The sequence below is a fragment of the Podarcis filfolensis genome (assembly GCF_964270895.1).
Source record: "Podarcis filfolensis genome assembly, chromosome: 1".
In the NCBI taxonomy this organism is placed as follows: domain Eukaryota; kingdom Metazoa; phylum Chordata; class Lepidosauria; order Squamata; family Lacertidae; genus Podarcis; species Podarcis filfolensis.
Genome location: NC_139604.1, coordinates 120,430,630 through 120,448,052, shown reverse-complemented (window position 1 = coordinate 120,448,052; position 17,423 = coordinate 120,430,630). Strand labels below are relative to the sequence as shown.

Below are 17,423 nucleotides of genomic sequence, written 5' to 3'. Positions count from 1 at the left end.
AGAAAAAAAAATAATTTTAATTTTCGTCATCTACAATACTGTCTTATTTATTTTATAGTACAGTACATTGATTATTGCTTTTATGAATCAATGGTCTCGTTAGTAAAATTCATGTTAAATTGCTGTTTTAGGGGTTGTTTTTAAAAGTCTGGAACAGATTAATCCATTTTGCATTACTTTCTATGGGAAAGTTCGCCTTGGTTTGGGAACGCTTTGGTTTTGGAACGGACTTCTGGAACGGATTAAGTTTGAGAACCCAGGTACCACTGTATTCCTAGACTTCCAAAGCCTATATGCCAGTGGAAGGTGGAGACCAAAGCCAAATTTTGGTGGAGCAATGGATGACTCTCACCTTTATACTGCAATCAACATTGCAACCATGTGAAAGGATAAATTTTATACACCCCTCCCATTCATAAATTTCTCCAGTCTTTCCCCCAGGCAAACAAGAAGCATCACCAGTTCAATGACACTTTCTCAGCCTTCCAAAAGCAGTTGAGGAGAGTGTAGATCAGAGAGGAAGAGGCTTGGCATGGGAAGAATTCTGAGGGCAAGGCAGAGATGCTTAGAGGACAGGATTTGGCCCCAGCCCTGCATTGCAGTTTTCTTTTCCACCAGTACGGTCATACCTCAGGTTACAGACGCTTCAGGTTGCGTTTTTTTGGGTTGCGGACTGCGAAAACCTGGAAGTACTGGAACAAGTTACTTCTGGGTTTCGGCTGTTGCGCATGCGCAGAAGTGCTAAATCGCAACCCGCATGTGTGCACATGCGGGTTGCTAATGCTGTGGTTGCGAACGTGCATCCTGCACGGATCACGTTCGCAACCCGAGCGTCCACTGTATTGACTGCCCATTCTGTGTGTGACTTCAGAACCAAAAACAAATTTAATAATCAATGGCTCAGATTAAGAAGCAGCAGATGACTATGAAATCCACAGCCAAAACAGAGATTAAAACAAAGCCTTCTGAATCTTTTAGGAGAAAACGATCAAATAGAATATGCAAAAGAGTATTTTTAATTTCAGAAAGAACCCCAAAAGCTAAATAATTATGGCTTAAAGGACAGCATAGTACAAAGCCCTGGAGAAATGAAAAGGAATTTTGCTTGGTACTGGAAAACATTAAAAAATCTTTTGATTGACACTTTTAAGAACTTTTGATATGGACGATGGCTGCAGCTAGGATTTCAGTAACCCAGAAGTTTTGAAAAACCAACATTAGTCTTTGTGGCATAAGAATTTACAGACTTGTGGGGTGGTGTGAGGCATAAATTGTGTGTCTTCAGAGGGATGGAGGATACAGAACAATTTTGTATCGCCTTGTGGGATCTTATTTGTTCTGTTTCGGACTTAGATGTCCAACATTCACCATCCATGTCAGCTTGGGAAATATAAAAGTCTTGGGTTATATAGGTGTGTTGCCATTCCCTATTATTTATTTATTGTTTGCTTGCTTGCTTGGCTTGTATACGGTACAATGCAATACCCTGCTACTGCGTTTTGGGGTTGTTAGGTAACGGCCATTATGTTACAACAACAACAACAACAATTTTCATTAAAAGCCCGGTGGTTAAAATTCTGTTAGTTCCAGTGTGCATTTTCTTTGGAAGGAGCACTGCAGATCTTCCTGCATTGTATTGTATTGTACAATGGTACCTGGGTTCTCAAACTTAATCCGTTCCGGAAGTCCGTTCCAAAACCAAAGCGTTCCAAAACCAAGGCACGCTTTCCCATAGAAAGTAATGCAAAACGGATTAATCCGTTCCAGACTTTTAAAAACAACCCCTAAAACAGCAATTTAACATGAATTTTACTAACGAGACCGCTGATCCATAAAATAAAAGCAATAAACAATGTACTACAGCAGGGGTCAGCAAGGTTTACCTCGCCTGGGCCAGTTCTCTCCAGCGGAGATCCCTCTGTGGGCTAGATCGCACGTGTGTGTGAGTGCGCACGCCCATGATTTCTGGCGTCTGCACAGACGCAATTTCCAGTGCTGCGGAAGCGAGTCCCCACGCTGCGCTGCGCTGCGCTGCGCTGCGCTGGTTTAGTGCAGCGTGCGGGGACTTGCTGAATGGGTGGCTCTGTTCGGGGGCGGTTTGGGGGCCGGTTAAACGACCTCCGTGGGCCGCTTGTGGCCCATGGGCCTTAGGTTGCCGACCCCTGTACTACAGTCACACAATCAATCAGTAGCTGAACTGGGTTCCACACAGTCACAAAAACAAACAAAAAAGAGCCACAAAAATGCAAAATAAATAGCAAAAACAGGCAGACCTCAGCGTAACACTAAAAACGGAAGTGTGGTACTTGAATTGGAAGTGTAGCAGTCAAATCGGAAGTGTGGCACTCAAAATGGAAGTGTGGCACTCAAAATGGAAGCTTAAAAAAAAAAGAGCATGTTTAGCTTCTGAAAAAAGTTCGCAAACCAGAACACTTACTTCCGGGTTTGCAGTGTTTGGGTTCTAAGTTGTTTGAGAATCAAGGCGTTTGAGAACCAAGGTACCACTGTATTGTATTGCGGAGAGGGGAGTGCCTTCTGGCTTGCACATGGCGTCCATCATGGACAGCTGCAACCTGTCATCTGGGAATCACAGCACAATATCCCTTCTGATATTCCAAGGAATGATGGGATACACTATATGCTGGCACTAGGAGTTAGAACCACAGAACTGTAGAGTTGGAAGGGACCCCAAGAGTCATCTAGTCCAACCCCCTGCAATGCAGGATTCTCACCTAGATCATGCATGATAGATGGCCATCTAGGTAAAGGTAAAGGGACCCCTAACCATTAGGTCCAGTCGTGACCTACTCTGGGGTTGCGGCGCTCATCTCGCTTTATTGGCCGAGTGAGCCGGCGTACAGCTTCCGGGTCATGCGGCCAGCATGACTAAGCTGCTTCTGGCGAACCAGAGCAGTGCACGGAAACGCCGTTTACCTTCCGACCGGAGCGGTACCTATTTATCTACTTGCACTTTGACGTGCTTTCGAACTGCTAGGTTGGCAGGAGCAGAGACCGAGCAACGGGAGCTCACCCCGTCGCGGGGATTTGAACTGCCGACCTTCTGATCGGCAAGTCCTAGGCTCTGTGGTTTACCCCACAGCGCCATCTAACCTTTGCTTAAAAACCTCCAGGGGAGGAGAATCCAACACCGCTCGCGGGAGCCTGTTTCACTGCTGAACTGCTCTTACCGTCAGAAAGATCTTCCTGATGTTTAGTTAGAATCTTCTTTTTTCTAACATTCCAGGTGGCTGGCAAGAAATCGTGGAGCAGGTCCCTTGGGTGAGCCTTGCTCTATCTAGCTCAGTACTGCTGACACTGGCTGGCAGCAGCTCCCCAGGCATTCAGAGATCAGTCCCTCCTCGCCCTACCTGGAGATGCTGGGGGTTGACCCTGGGACCTTCTACATGCCAAGCAGATGCTCTGCCCCTCCCAGGGTAAAGTGACCCAGTGCTGTGTAGCTGTTGGTTAGAACATCAGGCTGGGACTCGAGGAATTTGTCTTCAAATTGCCATTCAGCCACAAAGCTCACTCAGTGACCAACCTCCATCTCTCTCAGCCCAACCTACCTCACAGGGCTGCTGTGAAAGTAGAATCAGGGTGGGGAGAGCCATATTATTCCAACCTGGGGGATTAAAATAATATTTTTGGTCTTTTTCTATACTCACAAAAAATGCCTAAATTGCCTGAGATTTTGTGTGCATGGGGACACCCTAATTTTACACATGTTTAAGGCCGAAAGTAAGTCTCTTTGTGTTTAAATATGAAAACAATACAATCACTGTGTGTGTGTGTGTGTGTGTGTGTGTGTGTATTGCGCAAATTTGTAACCCCTTTTTTTGTATATAATTTTTATTAAATTTTCTGTTTTACATTTTAAAATACTCATTTTTACATCCTTAATATATCAATGACTTCCCTTCTTCTCTTTCCATGGTTCATTTTACATATCACAAACCCCTGCACATTTTACAAAAACTGTACCATTCAGTATTCCATTATTGCATCCATCAAAGCTTATTTACACTACTTAATTTATCTTAATGCTGCCAGCGTTTTCAGCTGGACACAATTATTTCCCATATATTCAAAAACATGTTCCAATCTTCTCTAAACGTAAGTTCTTCTTGTTCTCGTCATAGCTGTCAACTTTTCCCTTTTCTTGCGAGGAATCCTATTCGGAATAAGGGAATTTCCCTTAAAAAAACGGAAATGTTGACAGCTAAGGTTCTCGTTAAGTCTGCAAGCTGTGCATATTCTGTCAGAAATTTGTAATCCTTTGGATCACCATTAATTTTACACTGAGGGTTTGTGTTTTTTTTTAAGAGAAAGAAAATGGAATAAAGTATATATATTAGCTATTTCTCAATGCACTCTTATCAGCTGAAGGTTCTTGCGATACGCATAGGTTTTGTCAGAGCAAGAGTCCTGCGGTCTAATCTGATTGAAACAAACGTCCATAAATACCTGGTGGGAAGGCGAGCCATGATTCACTTTGAGAAGAGGCTAAGATGATGGGAGCAGATAGCCTTGATTGACGCAAAGGGGAAGAGCGATCACTTGTAGGGATTTCCCCAGACTTTGTGGCAAATTCCTTTTTTCTGATGGGAAGCATTTAGTTAAAAAAAACAACAAAACCACCACCCACCCACTTCTGACAAGTCACCTAAAAGGAAAGGTGAAGAGCTGTAGTTCTGTGATAGAACCATAAAATTGTAGAGTTGGAAGGGACCTTGAGAATCATCTGGTCCAACCCTCTGCAATGCAGGAATACACAGCTGTCCCATACAGGGATAGAACCTGCAACCTTAGTATTATCAGCACCATGCTCTAACCAACTGAGCTAACACTTAGGGGAGCTTTGCATACAGAATACTCCAGGCAAACTAAGACCTGGGGGCCGGATCCGGCCCAATCACCTTCTAAACATAGCTGTCAACTTTCAGATTTGAAAATAAGGGCTCAGCAGCCTCGGAAAAAAAGGGATCAGCAGCCTCACCTGTCCCGGGGACAGTCTACTATCTGGGATAGCAGCGGAAAGCAGCAGAAAATGGCACTGGAATAAGGGAATTTCCCGCAAAAAAGGGAAGGTTGAAAGCTATGCTTCTAAATCCGGCCCGTGGATGGTCTGGGAATTCGGATGTTTTTACATGAGTAGAATGTGTCCTTTTATTTAAAATGCATCTCTGGGTTATTTGTGGGGCCTGCCTGGTGTTTTTACATGAGTGGAATGTGTGCTTTTATTTAAAATGTATCTCTGGGTTATCTGTGGGGCATAGGAATTTGTTCATCCCCCCCCCCAAAAAAAATATACAGTGGTACCTCGGGTTACATACGCTTCAGGTTACATATGCTTCAGGTTACAGACTCCGCTAACCCAGAAATAATACTCCGGGTTAAGAACTTTGCTTCAGGATGAGAACAGAAATTGCACTGTGGCGGTGGCGGTGGCGCAGCGGCAGCAGGAGGCCCCGTTAGCTAAAGTGGTGCTTCAGGTTAAGACCAGTTTCAGGTTAAGAACAGACATCCAGAACGAATTAAATACTTAACCCAAGGTATCACTGTAGTCCGGCCCCCCACAAGGTCTGAGGGATAGTGGACTGGCCCCCTGCTGAAAAGGTTTGCTGACCCCTGCAGATCTTCTTCTTCTTCTTCTTCTTCTTCTTCTTCTTCTTCTTCTTCTTCTTCTTCTTCTTCTTCTTCTTCTTCTTCTTCAACACAATGAAACATCAAACAATCCCTGGCACCTCCAGGTAGAGCTAAGAACACCCCTGGGCTGAAACGCCGGAGAGCTGCTGCCAGTCCGTGCTGACAACACTGAGGTATGACTTACATTCCTAACAAGAATCATCAAGTCAGTAACTGCACATGACAGTTTTTTTGCACTTGATTCTAACTTTGATTCAAGGCATGGCAGAAGAAGTGCCAATTACACGAACTGTAAAATTAACCCCAAACCCAATGGATAGGTCTTGTTGCTGAATGATATAAGAGATGTACACAGCTGTTGTAGGTGGGTCTTCTTTTATGGGGCTGGGGGCATTTTCTTTCTTGCTCCCTGTGATCTGCCTTGCTTTGTGTGCTTTGCTGTATCCGAGGTCCAGCCTATTGCCCTAATAGTGGTAACTGTGCAGTTTTGTTGATCTGATATCTAGGGAGTCTTTGTTTCACAACTAAATGGGGGGCGGGGAGTTAAGAGTTATCTTATTTACTTTGATTAGATTGCTTTGTCAAAGCTACTTATCAGATCACATGCAATATATTCAGTTGCTTTAACTTGCTTTAAATCTTATCATGTTTTATTTTAGTTCTTATAAATTCACGTTTCTATCTAAGTTCGATATCGTTCATCGCTTTATTTCATATCATTTTCATGTACGTAATTTCATTCTGTTGAGCTTTGTATATCAATAAACCAATGACTTGTTTCAGTTACAAGCAGAAGTCTGTGGTTTTTGTGTGTGAGCGATCTTTACTCCCTATTCCACTTGGTTAAAAGGTAAAGGGACCACTGACCATTAGGTCCAGTCGTGGCCGGCTCTGAGGTTGCGGCGCTCATCTCGCTTTATTGGCTGAGGGAGCCAGTGTACAGCTTCTGGGTCATGTGGCCAGCATGACTAAGCCGCTTCTGGCGAACCAGAGCAGCGCACAAAAATGCTGTTTACCTTCCTGCCGGAGCGGTACCTATTTATCTACTTGCACTTTGGCGTGCTTTGGAACTGCTAGGTTGGCAGGACCAGGGACCGAGCAACGGGAGCTCACCCCGTCGTGGGGATTCGAACCGCTGACCTTCTGATCGGCAAGTCCTAGGCTCTGTGGTTTAACCCACTTGGTTGCTACTAAGCAAAATCGAACCCATACTGGAATCCGATGAATGTTGGTGGCCTGGCCAATTTTTGGCCTGGTACTATGCACAAATGTTGATTGGCCCACCAGATTTACAGCCCTGGGCAGCCATGTAACCTACCATGCATGCCCCTTACAACTAAATGCAAGGTATTTACTTGCAGTGATGGCAAAAAAGGGGGGTACACTGTGTGTTTGTGAAATAAATTAGTAAACAAAATGAGTAACTGTTTGGTCTCGAGTAATCCCTCCTTGTTCAAATAAAATTATCAAGGAGCCATGCAAATAATGAAGAAACAGCTACAGATAAGAGTTTCCTGCTCAGCTGTAAGTGGTTGACCCTCTGGGTTATTGCAGGTCACAATGTTTAGCGCAAGGCAGACTTGCTTGTGGGGATGTGGAAAGTTACAACAAGGAAGTCAGGGGTTTGTAAGCACTTCTGTCCGAAAAGCATTGGAGCAGGGAGGGGGGTAACCTGTGGCCCCCCTCCAGTTATTGCAGGACTCCAACTCCCATCGACCCTGGGCATTGACCATGGTGGCTGGAGAGTATGGGAGTTGGAGTCCAGCCACATCTGGAGGGCTCCAGTTCTCCCATCTCTTTTCCTACAATTGTACATGTATTTGAGGGTGACTCTCATTGACCTCTGTCTTTGTCCATGGAGTTTTCTTGGCAAGGATACTGGAGTAGCTTGCTGGTTGCTGCTCTATGGTTTTCCCAGTAGTGATGAATAGAAGTGAGAACTGGACCATAAAGAAGGCTGATCACCAAAGAATTGATGCTTTTGAATTATTATCAAACCTATCAGTTCTTAAGGAAATCAGCCCTGAGTGCTCACTGGAAGGACAGATCCTGAAGCTGAGGCTCCAGTACTTTGGCCACCTCATGAGAAGAGAAGACTCCCTGGAAAAGACCCTGATGTTGGGAAAGATGGAGGGCACAAGGAGAAGGGGACAACAGAGGACGAGATGGTTGGACAGTGTTCTCGAGGCTACCAGCATGAGTTTGACCAAGCTGCGGGAGGCAGTGGAAGACAGGAGTGCCTGGTGTGCTCTGGTCCATTGGGTCACAAAGAGTCAGACACGACTAAACGACTAAAAAACTCATTGACCTCAGTGGAGGTCATGTACAGAGTTGTGGGATACAATTAATTTAATCAAAGAATTATAGAGATGGAAGGGACCCTGAGGATCATCTAGTCGACTTTTTTGAGCACATCCCATTCATTACTTGAAACGGGGGAAACTTTGGTCCTCCAGATGCAGCTGAACTAGATTCAGCAGGGCTCTTCTGATGAACGTAGACATTTCAGTTGATTCAAAATATTAGCTGTGATACTTGTGTGCTACCTCAAGAGCTGGTATGCCTCTGAATACCTGGTATGCCAGGGAGAGGGCTATTGCACGGATACAGCTTTCCATAGGCATCTGATTGGCTGCAGCAGGAACCAGATGCTGGACTAGATGAACTATTGTTCCGATCCAGCAGAGCTGTCTTTATGTTGTTATTAGAGGGTGCTTCTGCGTTTTTGATATACAGACACTGTAGCCCATTGGTTTGGAAAAGGACCGCTCCCTTTGCTTTGGAGTCCAACAAGGCTTGAGATTGGAACAGTTCAAGGCTGATGACCCCTCATGAGATGCATCCCATGCAATGTGTGTCTTTGTGGGTGACCTGAAAAGCTCTGTGTAGCAACTCCCTGATGCATAGAATCCAGATCATCCAACCCCCTGCAATGCAGGAATATGCAGTTGTCCCATACAGGGATCGAACCTGCAACCTTGGCATTATCAGCATCATGCTGAGCTGTCTAGGCAGACTTAGTCTGCCATATTCTTCACTGTTATGCATACTTACTTGGGAATAAACCACCCTGGATGGAGCAGGCTGCATCCAAATTTCTTCTCCTCCCCTTGCTCTGCTTGCAAATCTGCTGGGTGGAGGCGGCAAGGGGAGATTTATGGGAGGGGAGAGTAATGCCCAGATCAGATTTCAGGGGTGCATGGGGAGGAGAGGACATTATGTTGTCCACCAGTGGGATGTCCCTCAGATACAATTACTGCTCAGTCTCAAGCTGCTGTGTTGAGGGGTCCTGAAGTGTGTAGTAGGGGGGTTATAGCCTTGTAGATGTGTGGACATTTGCCCGTGTTTGAATGGGAAGATGGGAGGAGGTTTAATGAAATCCACAAGCCCAAGCCCCTGATCTTCTCTCATCTCCCATAGCTTTCTAAAAACAGTATATAAGGGAGTCCTTGCAAGTGTTTAGGGGTCCACACCCCCTCTGTAATTTAAGCATTGTTGTTGATCACACACACATGATCTGGAATCAGGTTCCTGAGAAATCAGTAAGGGTTGTATCTGGCCAAGTCATGCTCAGAGCACTGACACTGAATTGAATGTACTCAGGTCACTTTCCTTGGGTCACCTTTTGAGTATGACTTGGTCAGATACAAACTCATAATAGTCTCATTTTCTGGGACCAGGAATGAGGAAGCATTGGACATCTAGATGTGGCTGGAGGGCTACCACTGCCCTCATCCCATAGCACTGTCATCCATGCTGGCTGGAGCGAGAGGCTCTCCCATCCATGCACAAACATTTTCAGGACTGAGACATCCAAAGAGTAACTCTCAGGGCACCCATTTAAAAACATACCCCGCCCAGCTAAACGCAAGGAGCTGACTGCACTTTAGAGCAGGGCTCTCTGCTTTGTTCAGGGTCACCTCCACACAGTCATGGCTTCCCCCAAAGAATCTTGGGAATTGTAGTTTGCTCCCCCACCCAGCTACAATTCCCAGCACTCTGTGACAAACTACAGTTCCCAGGATTTTGGGAGGAAGCCATGTGACCCAGGAGACAGAAGAACAACAACAGAGAGGAGGCGTTTTGCACACTCTTACATTTCAGTTAGAAAGATCCAAATCAGGCATGTCTTTTACTCAATAATCTTTATTAATAATGTTATAAAAAGTTCATAAAAAATGGACGTTTTACAAAAAAAAGGAAAAGTACAACAAACGGAGAGGTCACATAAATAAACATTCTTTTCTTTTCTTTTTTTTGCTTTTGTTTTAAACTGGTCATTCTAATATTTCAGATCATCAGACGCGATTTCCTGGCATCGGGATCACCATTTCGAAACCGGTCATCACACAGAAACATTAGAAATCCCAGCGAAGAGTTTTGCTAGGACGGCGGAAGATCACTCGGGCGCAGAGGAAACTTTGCCCTAGACAACATGACACACGTGCAAGGCAGAACTCGGATCCCGCCGGAACATACACCCAGACACAAACAAACAGCGCGTGTTGCGCGCACTCAGGTTGCAATCCTATCGGCACACTTAACCAAATATGCACTCATCAGGTTGCACAGACACCCAGAAACTTCCACCCAAGTAGTAAACGCTGCTTTTCTCCCCCCACACAAAAGAGAGATCTATTCATCCACCCACGCAATTTATTTGTTGTTGTGTTTTTTTTTTTTTAAAAGGAAAAAAATTAAAACCGCACGTAGAAATGAATGTTAATAACAAATGCTCGGCAAATCAACATGATTCGAATAGTGGAAAGAGTCACGGGGCACGTCTTGCATGAAAACTCACGCAGGAGCCTTTGGGGAGTCGCGAGTTCGAGGAAAATGGGAGACACCTCTCTCCTCCTGGTCGGAGGGTCTCCCACCATGCCCTCTCCCCACCCTATATCCCGCCGCCTGCAGCCCCTTCCTACACCTGGACGACCACCGTGCTGGGTCCCCCCTGGAGGCGGCGCTTGTACTGGTCGAGCCAGCGCCTGAGTTCGGAGATCTTGTAGCCCTCGGGCCCTCGGCCCCCTTGGTACATCACCTTTTGCTCCTGGATGATGTAGAGGCGCTCGAAGTACGCCCCGTAGGCGGCGCTCGAGGCATTGTCCATGGTGTCGACGGCGAGCGGGCAGCCCGGCGCGCCTTCCTGCATGAGCTGCGCCGCCCGCAGCCTGTCCTGGAGGCACTGGTGCTTGGGGATGTCGTAGGCGGCGTCCGAGCTGACCCAGCCGTCGGAAGGGTGCGCCTCCTCGATGTACACCAGCAGGAAGTCGGCGACGTCCACGAAGCGCGCGGCGAGGCTCTCGAAAGCGCGCAGGCGCGCCATGAAGGGCGGTCAGGTGCAGCTGCCGAAGTTGAGGATCAGCGGCCGCTTGCCCCGCGCGTAGTCGAGGATGCGCAGCCGCGTGCGCCCGTCCAGCTGGATCACCTCCGGGTTAGGCGCCGCCGCGCCCACGTGCGCCGCCTTGAAGAAGTCCAGCTTCTGGCCGTGCCACACCGCCTTGAGCGACTCCAGCGTGAACATGCGGTTCGAGTCGGAGACGCACAGCGGAGGGTCGTCCGGAGGGGGCCCCGATGAGGAGCTCTCCTCCTCCTCTTCTTCTTCTTCCGACGCCGCCGACGCCTCTCCGGCCACCGCCGGCGGCGTCGTCAGCAAGAGCTTCTTGCGAATGCAGAGGAAATCGAGGAGCCAGAGCATCACGGCTGTCAGGAGGAAGCGCGGCAGGAGCAGCACGCAGGCGGCCACCTGGCTGAGCGCTTGCAAGGTGTGGGCGCCCATGGAGTGCAGCATCGCCGGAGCCGCGGCTACGGCCAGGGGCGCGCAAACTGCCCGGAGCCCCTCGCCGCCACGCCGCCTCTCCCTCGTGCCGCCACTCCTCCGGGTGGCTTAGCCGCTGAGATCCCGCTTCTCCTTAAGCCCATTTTATAGTCGGGGATTTAAATGAAAAAGTGACTCCACCTCCGGCCAGAACCCGCCCCCTTTGGAACTTGAGCCTGGGGATTACCTACCCCTCCAGTCCAGTGACCTAAAAATATGGTGGCCAAGAGAGGAAGAAGAGAAAGAAAAAGGAAAGGCGCGCGGGAGGAGAGCGGGTGGGGGCTGGGATGGGAGGGAGGGAGGGAGGAGGAAGAGGAGGAGGAGGAAGAGCCGGATCCGACTGGGCCAGGAAGCCGGCGGGACGTGCCAGCGCGCAGGGAGCAGCCGCCGCCGGACGCCCGCTCGCCCGCCCGCCCTGCCGGAAGGGACGCTGGGGGCTTCTCGGGGGAAGAGGGCAGGCCGGGCGTGCCGGGAGGAAAGCGCCCGAGAGGGACCCCCGCCTCGCGTCCGGGGAGGCGGATCAGCCCCAGGCAGGGCGCGAGGGCAGCGGACGCAACCCCCCCCCCCCGAGAGAGGCGCTGGCTGGGTTACGGGAAGCGGCTCCCCGCCTGGAAGCGAGCAAGCTCGGCCAAGTTTGCCCCCCTCTGTCGCCTCCCTCTGTGTCTCCTCGGCGTGCCGTCCACGCGAGGCGGGGAAGCCAAGTTCCGACGCCGAGAGTTTTCTCCATCCTTTTAACCGCCCCCCCGCCGACAGCTTTCGGTTCGGCGCGGGACCCAAAGCGACAGCCGCTCAGCAGCAACCGGCAAACTTTCCGCAGCCCCGTTCCCCGCGCCTTCGAGTGCCGCAAACTGCCTCTCGCCCCCCTATTTTGCCGGAAAACATTGCAAGCCCGAAGAACGCTAAAAAGATCAATTACTTAAGAAAAGCGGGTGGTGGTGGGGTTTACCGTGTCGTTCCCGATTTTTCTCTTCATTTTTAATTTTTTATTGCAAGCGATCTCTCCCGTGCTCTCTCCACCTTCAGGCGCCGCTTGCTCTCAGCCTTCAGGGTGGCGGCCGACAGCCCTGATCCCGGCAGGAAAGGGGTTAATGCTTGGTTAGTGACCTCTCGGTGCCGCTCCAGCATTAAACCTGTTGACCGGAGCGAAATTCACAAGAGTTAAGAGTTAAAACCGCAGGGTGGCTTTTTGGGGGAGCAACCACTAGGGGTAGCTGTTGGCTGAAGGCTGGAGGCGAAGCTACTAGATACGAGGCTGGCTGCTGCTGCTGCTGCTGCTGCGTGTGGGTATTTACGGCCCCCCTCACTTCCTCCAGGTCTAAATAATCGTATTCCTGGTTGGCAGCTTTCCCTTCACCCAAGAAGCCTAGGACATTTGCTCACTGTGCCCAAAACTATATAAAAGTTCAGTGAACTCAGGCTAGCTCCAGGTTGATCTGTTAGGGTAAAAGGTAAAGAACCCTTACCTGGGTGGTTCAGTCCAGTCGAATTTGGCTATGGGGTGTGGCACTCATCTTGCTTCTCGGGTCGAGGGAGCCGGCATTTGTCCACAGACACTGGCAGAGGAAGAGGAGTGTGTGTGGGGGGGACGCAGCGTGGTCCTGGTGGGGTGCCATCACGGCTGTCCCCCCTGCCTGCGCTGGGCATCAGGCCCTGCAGGCGGTGTACCACACCCCCAGGATGCGCGCCATGCCCCTGCGGGCAGCGTGCCATGCCCCCGGACACCTGCCAGCCCCACCCCCACATGTTCTCCGCCCCCCCCCCCGGTGCCAGAGCATGAAGCTCCGCCACTGTCCACAGACAGCTTTCCGGGTCATGTGGCCAGACTGACTAAACTGCTACTGACACACGGAGGACCGTGATGAGTGTCAGAGTGCATGGAAATGCTGTTTACCTTCCTGCCGCAGCTGTACCTATTTATCTACTTGCCCTGGTGTGCTTTCGAACTGCTAGGTTGGCAGGAGCTGGGACAGAGCCACAGGAGCTCATCCCCGTCACGCGGATTCAAACCGCCGACCTTCTGATCGGCAAGCCCAAGAGGCTCAGTGGATTAGACCGCAGTGCCACCCACGATGGGCACATTGCACAAATACACAGAGCCACCTTCCGCATAGTCACAAGGCCAATGGTCCAGTACCTGCAATACTTCAACTGGCAACTCCTGTTCTCAAAGCAGACACCTTTCCCATCATCTGCTGCCTGGTCACAGGAACATAGGACAAGGGCTCAGGGCCGTCTTAATAATAATAATAATAATAATAATAAATTTTATTTATATCCCGCCCTCCCCAGCTGAAGCTGGGCTCGGGGCGGCTAACAACAACAATCAAAATAATCCAACATTCTAAAAACATTCATTATAAAATTAATTAAAATCAAATTAAAATCATATCATTAAGCATATCTGGTGCCGTGCTGCGAAGATCCCTCCAGTGCCTCCCCTTTCCCAGAGTTGCCGACCTTTTTTAGGGAGGCCGGCGCTGCTGGCGATGTGCCCAGCTTTGTGGGGCTGGAGGAGGTGGGCAGCAGCTGGAGGGCAGTGGTGGAGCTTCATGTTCCGGCACGGGGGGGGGGGCAGAGAGCAGGTGGGGGCGGGGCTGGTGCGTGTCCCGGGGGCGTAGTGTGCATCCTGGGGGTGTGGCGTGCCGCCTGCGGGGGTGGGGTGCCCAGGGCAGCTGTGATGGCACCCTGGCAGCTCCCCCCCATTCCTCTGCCAGTGCTGGAGGGCAGCTCCTCCGGAGGGGAAGAGGTGGAATCTGGACGCGGCGGCTCCTGGCTAAGCTGGCTGCTTTGTGCCGTGGTGGCCACGGCAGACGGAGGCTCTGGGCATGGCGCTGCTTCAGCGCAGCATGGCGGAGGCAGGCGAGGGTGTCAAGCTGATGCTGGGAGGCGCCACATCCAGCCTTTGCCTCTTCCCTGACGCCCTCCAGAAATTGGCGCCCTGGCACCCTGCGCCACTAGCCTCTATGGGTAAGACGCCCCTGCATAGGCTTGTAGCACCTCAGACCATTGGCCCATCTAGTTACAGGGAGCCAGGCAGAGGGCCTTCTTGGTAGTGGTGCCCACCCTGTGGAACACCCTTCCATTGGCTATCAAGGAGATAAGTGACTACTTTCTACAGTAACCTTTAGAAGACATCTGAAAGCAGTCCTGTATAGGGAAGCTTTTAATGTTTTATTATGTTTTTGGATATGCTGGAAGCTGCCCAGAGTTATTATTGTTAGTTCAGTATTGCCTAGTTGGCATCAGCTCTCCCCAGGGTTTCAGACAGGGGGTTCTCCCAATTGCAGATGGTTCATTAAACCATTCTTGAGAATTTGTAGCTCTGTGAGGGGAACTGGGGTCTCCTAACAACTCTCAGGACCCTTAAGAAACTGCTGCTCCCAGAATTCTTGGGGGGAAGCCACGACTGCTCAAAGTGGTATTATGGTGCTTTGAATGTATGATGCAAATATGGTCTATGACTCTGTGGCCTGGGAGCATGCATATTCTTGACCAGAAGCTGAGATGCTGGGTGGGACTTGTTGGAGTTGCCCTCCAAAACATTTGGAGGGACCAGGTTGCAGAAAGCTGTCTGGCAGGTATGGAGAATCTTCGGCTCTCCTGATGTTGCTGAGCCACAACTCCCATCACTTCTCTCCTGGCTATCGGCTGTGCTTTCTGTGGCTGATGCGAGTTTTAGTCCAGCTATTTTGGGCCCAAGAATTCCCCACACCTGCTGTATAGTGTAGAAGTGACCATTCTTTGCAAAGGGGAATGGAAGTTTGATCTGGAGCATGAATAACTGTGGAGGGATGATAGCTTAGTGGTAGAGCACATGCTGGCATGCAGAAGTTCCCAGGTCCAGCCTCTGGCATCTTCAGTTAAAAGGAGAAGGTGGCATCAGCGCAAAAAAGACCTTTGCCTGGAGAACCACTGTCAGCCCGGGTAGAAAAATCTGGCCTAGATGGGCAAATACGCTGCCTTATCCTAAATCAGACTACAGTCATACCTCGGGTTACAGATGCTTCAGGTTGCGCATTTTTGGGTTACGGACGCGCTGAAACCCGGAAGTACCGGAATGGGTTACTTTTGGGTTTTGGCGCTTGAGCATGCACAGAAGCGCTAAATCATGCTTTGCACATGCGCAGAAGCGCCGAATCGCAACCCGAGTGTGCGCAGACGTGGTACTGCGGGTTGCGAACACTGCGGATTGTGAACGTGCCTCCTGCACGGATCACGTTTGCAACCTGAGCGTCCACTGTACTGTACTTTTCCGTGTGTAAGACTAGGTTTTTTTTACTCTAATGTTAAAAAACAGGGGTCATCTTATACACGGGGGTCATCTCCCATTTTCATAACTTTTGAGTCCCCCAAAATAGGGGTTGTGTTATACACGGAAAAATATGGTATGTTCCCAATGCTACACATTATAAAACAGCTGCAGAGGGTGGTTGTGTATCTTCCTTGTGTATCAGGGATAATTGGGATAGGCAGATGCCTGAGATTCTTTAAGGTTCAGGTAAGTGAATTGCTGAAATCTAAAGCCACACAACTATATATTAGGCTGGCAGATGCTGCAATGCATTTACATGATTTGCCCATGGCTTCTAGGAAAGCACCTGGAAAGCAATTAGACTGCAACGTGATACTCACTTGCCTGGCAGGAAGTTCGGTTGTACTCTGGGGGACTTATGAATTGACATATGCAGGTCAATGACATGTGCTGCCAGTGGGTGTGCAGAATGGCACCTTATTCCGCAATAAGGTAGGAAGAAAACTCAGGAAGAGCACATGCTTTGGATGCAGAAGGTCTGAGGTTCAGCCCCTTGTCAGAAACCCTGGACATTTCCTGCAAGCCAGTCCAGCTCTTCATCATTGTCAGACCCAGTCCCATATTTTAACCCAAACATGCACTGGGGGACCCATTTCTTACTCTTTGCATGGTGGCAGTGCTCCTGTTGCAACCCACTAACGGTAATGGTAAAAAGGTAAAGGACCCCTGGACAGTTAAGTCCAGTCAAAGGCGACTATGGGGTTGCGGCGCTCATCTCACTTTCAGGGCAAGGGAGCCGGTGTTTGTCCACAGACAGTTTTCCAGGCCATGTGGCCAGCATGACTAAACCGCTTCTGGCGCCACAGAACACCGTGACGAAAACCGGAGCACATGGAAACGCCGTTTACCTTCCCGCCGCAGCGGTACCTATTTATCTCCTTGCACTGGTGTGCTTTCAAACTGCTAGGTTGGCAGAAGCTGGGACAGAGCAACCGCCAGAGTTCTAATTGGGAAGCCCAAGATGCTCAGTGGTTTTGACCACAGCACCACCCACATCTTTAAGGTCCTCATCCACCAGTTGAAGACCAGTGATTTAGCGTTGCTCGGTCCCTGCTCCTGCCAACCTAGCAGTTTGAAAGCACGAAGTACAAGTAGATAAATAGGTACTCTGGTGGGAAGGTAAACGGCATTTCCGTGCGCTGCTCTGGTTCGCCAGAAACGGCTTAGTCATGCTGTCCACATGACCCGGAAGCTGTACACCGGCTCCCTCGGCCAATAAAGCGAAATGAGTGCCGCAACCATAGAGTCATTCACAACTGGACCTAATGGTCAGGGGTCCCTTTACCTTTTTAACTTCCTTTTGGGTTTTGCTGGCAAAGCTCCCATACAAACACACTGTACCAGTTACTGACATTTCAGATGAACGTTTCCATTTTAGACTTATATTTAAGCACGGAACACCCCCCCCCACCTCTGAGTAATGCTTGACTGCCCCATTGGAGTCCAGATTTGATTCATATTTATTTCAACCATTTTGACAATCTTGGCATGAAAACTCTGGAGCCAAGCATTTTTGGGCCTCTTAATCTATCCCCAGATTTACCAGACAGTCCACAGGCCTTGTGGGACATGTTAGCATACCAGTTTAGGGTTTTTGATATCCAAGTGGAGTAGGGGAACATCTGTTTTTGCTCTTGGCACTTCATA

General features: G+C 49.4%; 1 protein-coding gene across 1 annotated transcript; it reads right to left on the bottom strand.

The window, feature by feature from the left end:
• Positions 1-9,774: 9,774 nt before the first annotated feature.
• On the bottom strand, positions 9,775-12,994 carry DIO3 (iodothyronine deiodinase 3). Its single transcript, XM_083619768.1, has one exon. The coding sequence runs from the start codon at positions 11,435-11,437 to the stop codon at positions 10,568-10,570; it is 870 nt and encodes a 289-aa protein (XP_083475894.1). The 5' UTR covers positions 11,438-12,994; the 3' UTR covers positions 9,775-10,567.
• Positions 12,995-17,423: the final 4,429 nt, after the last annotated feature.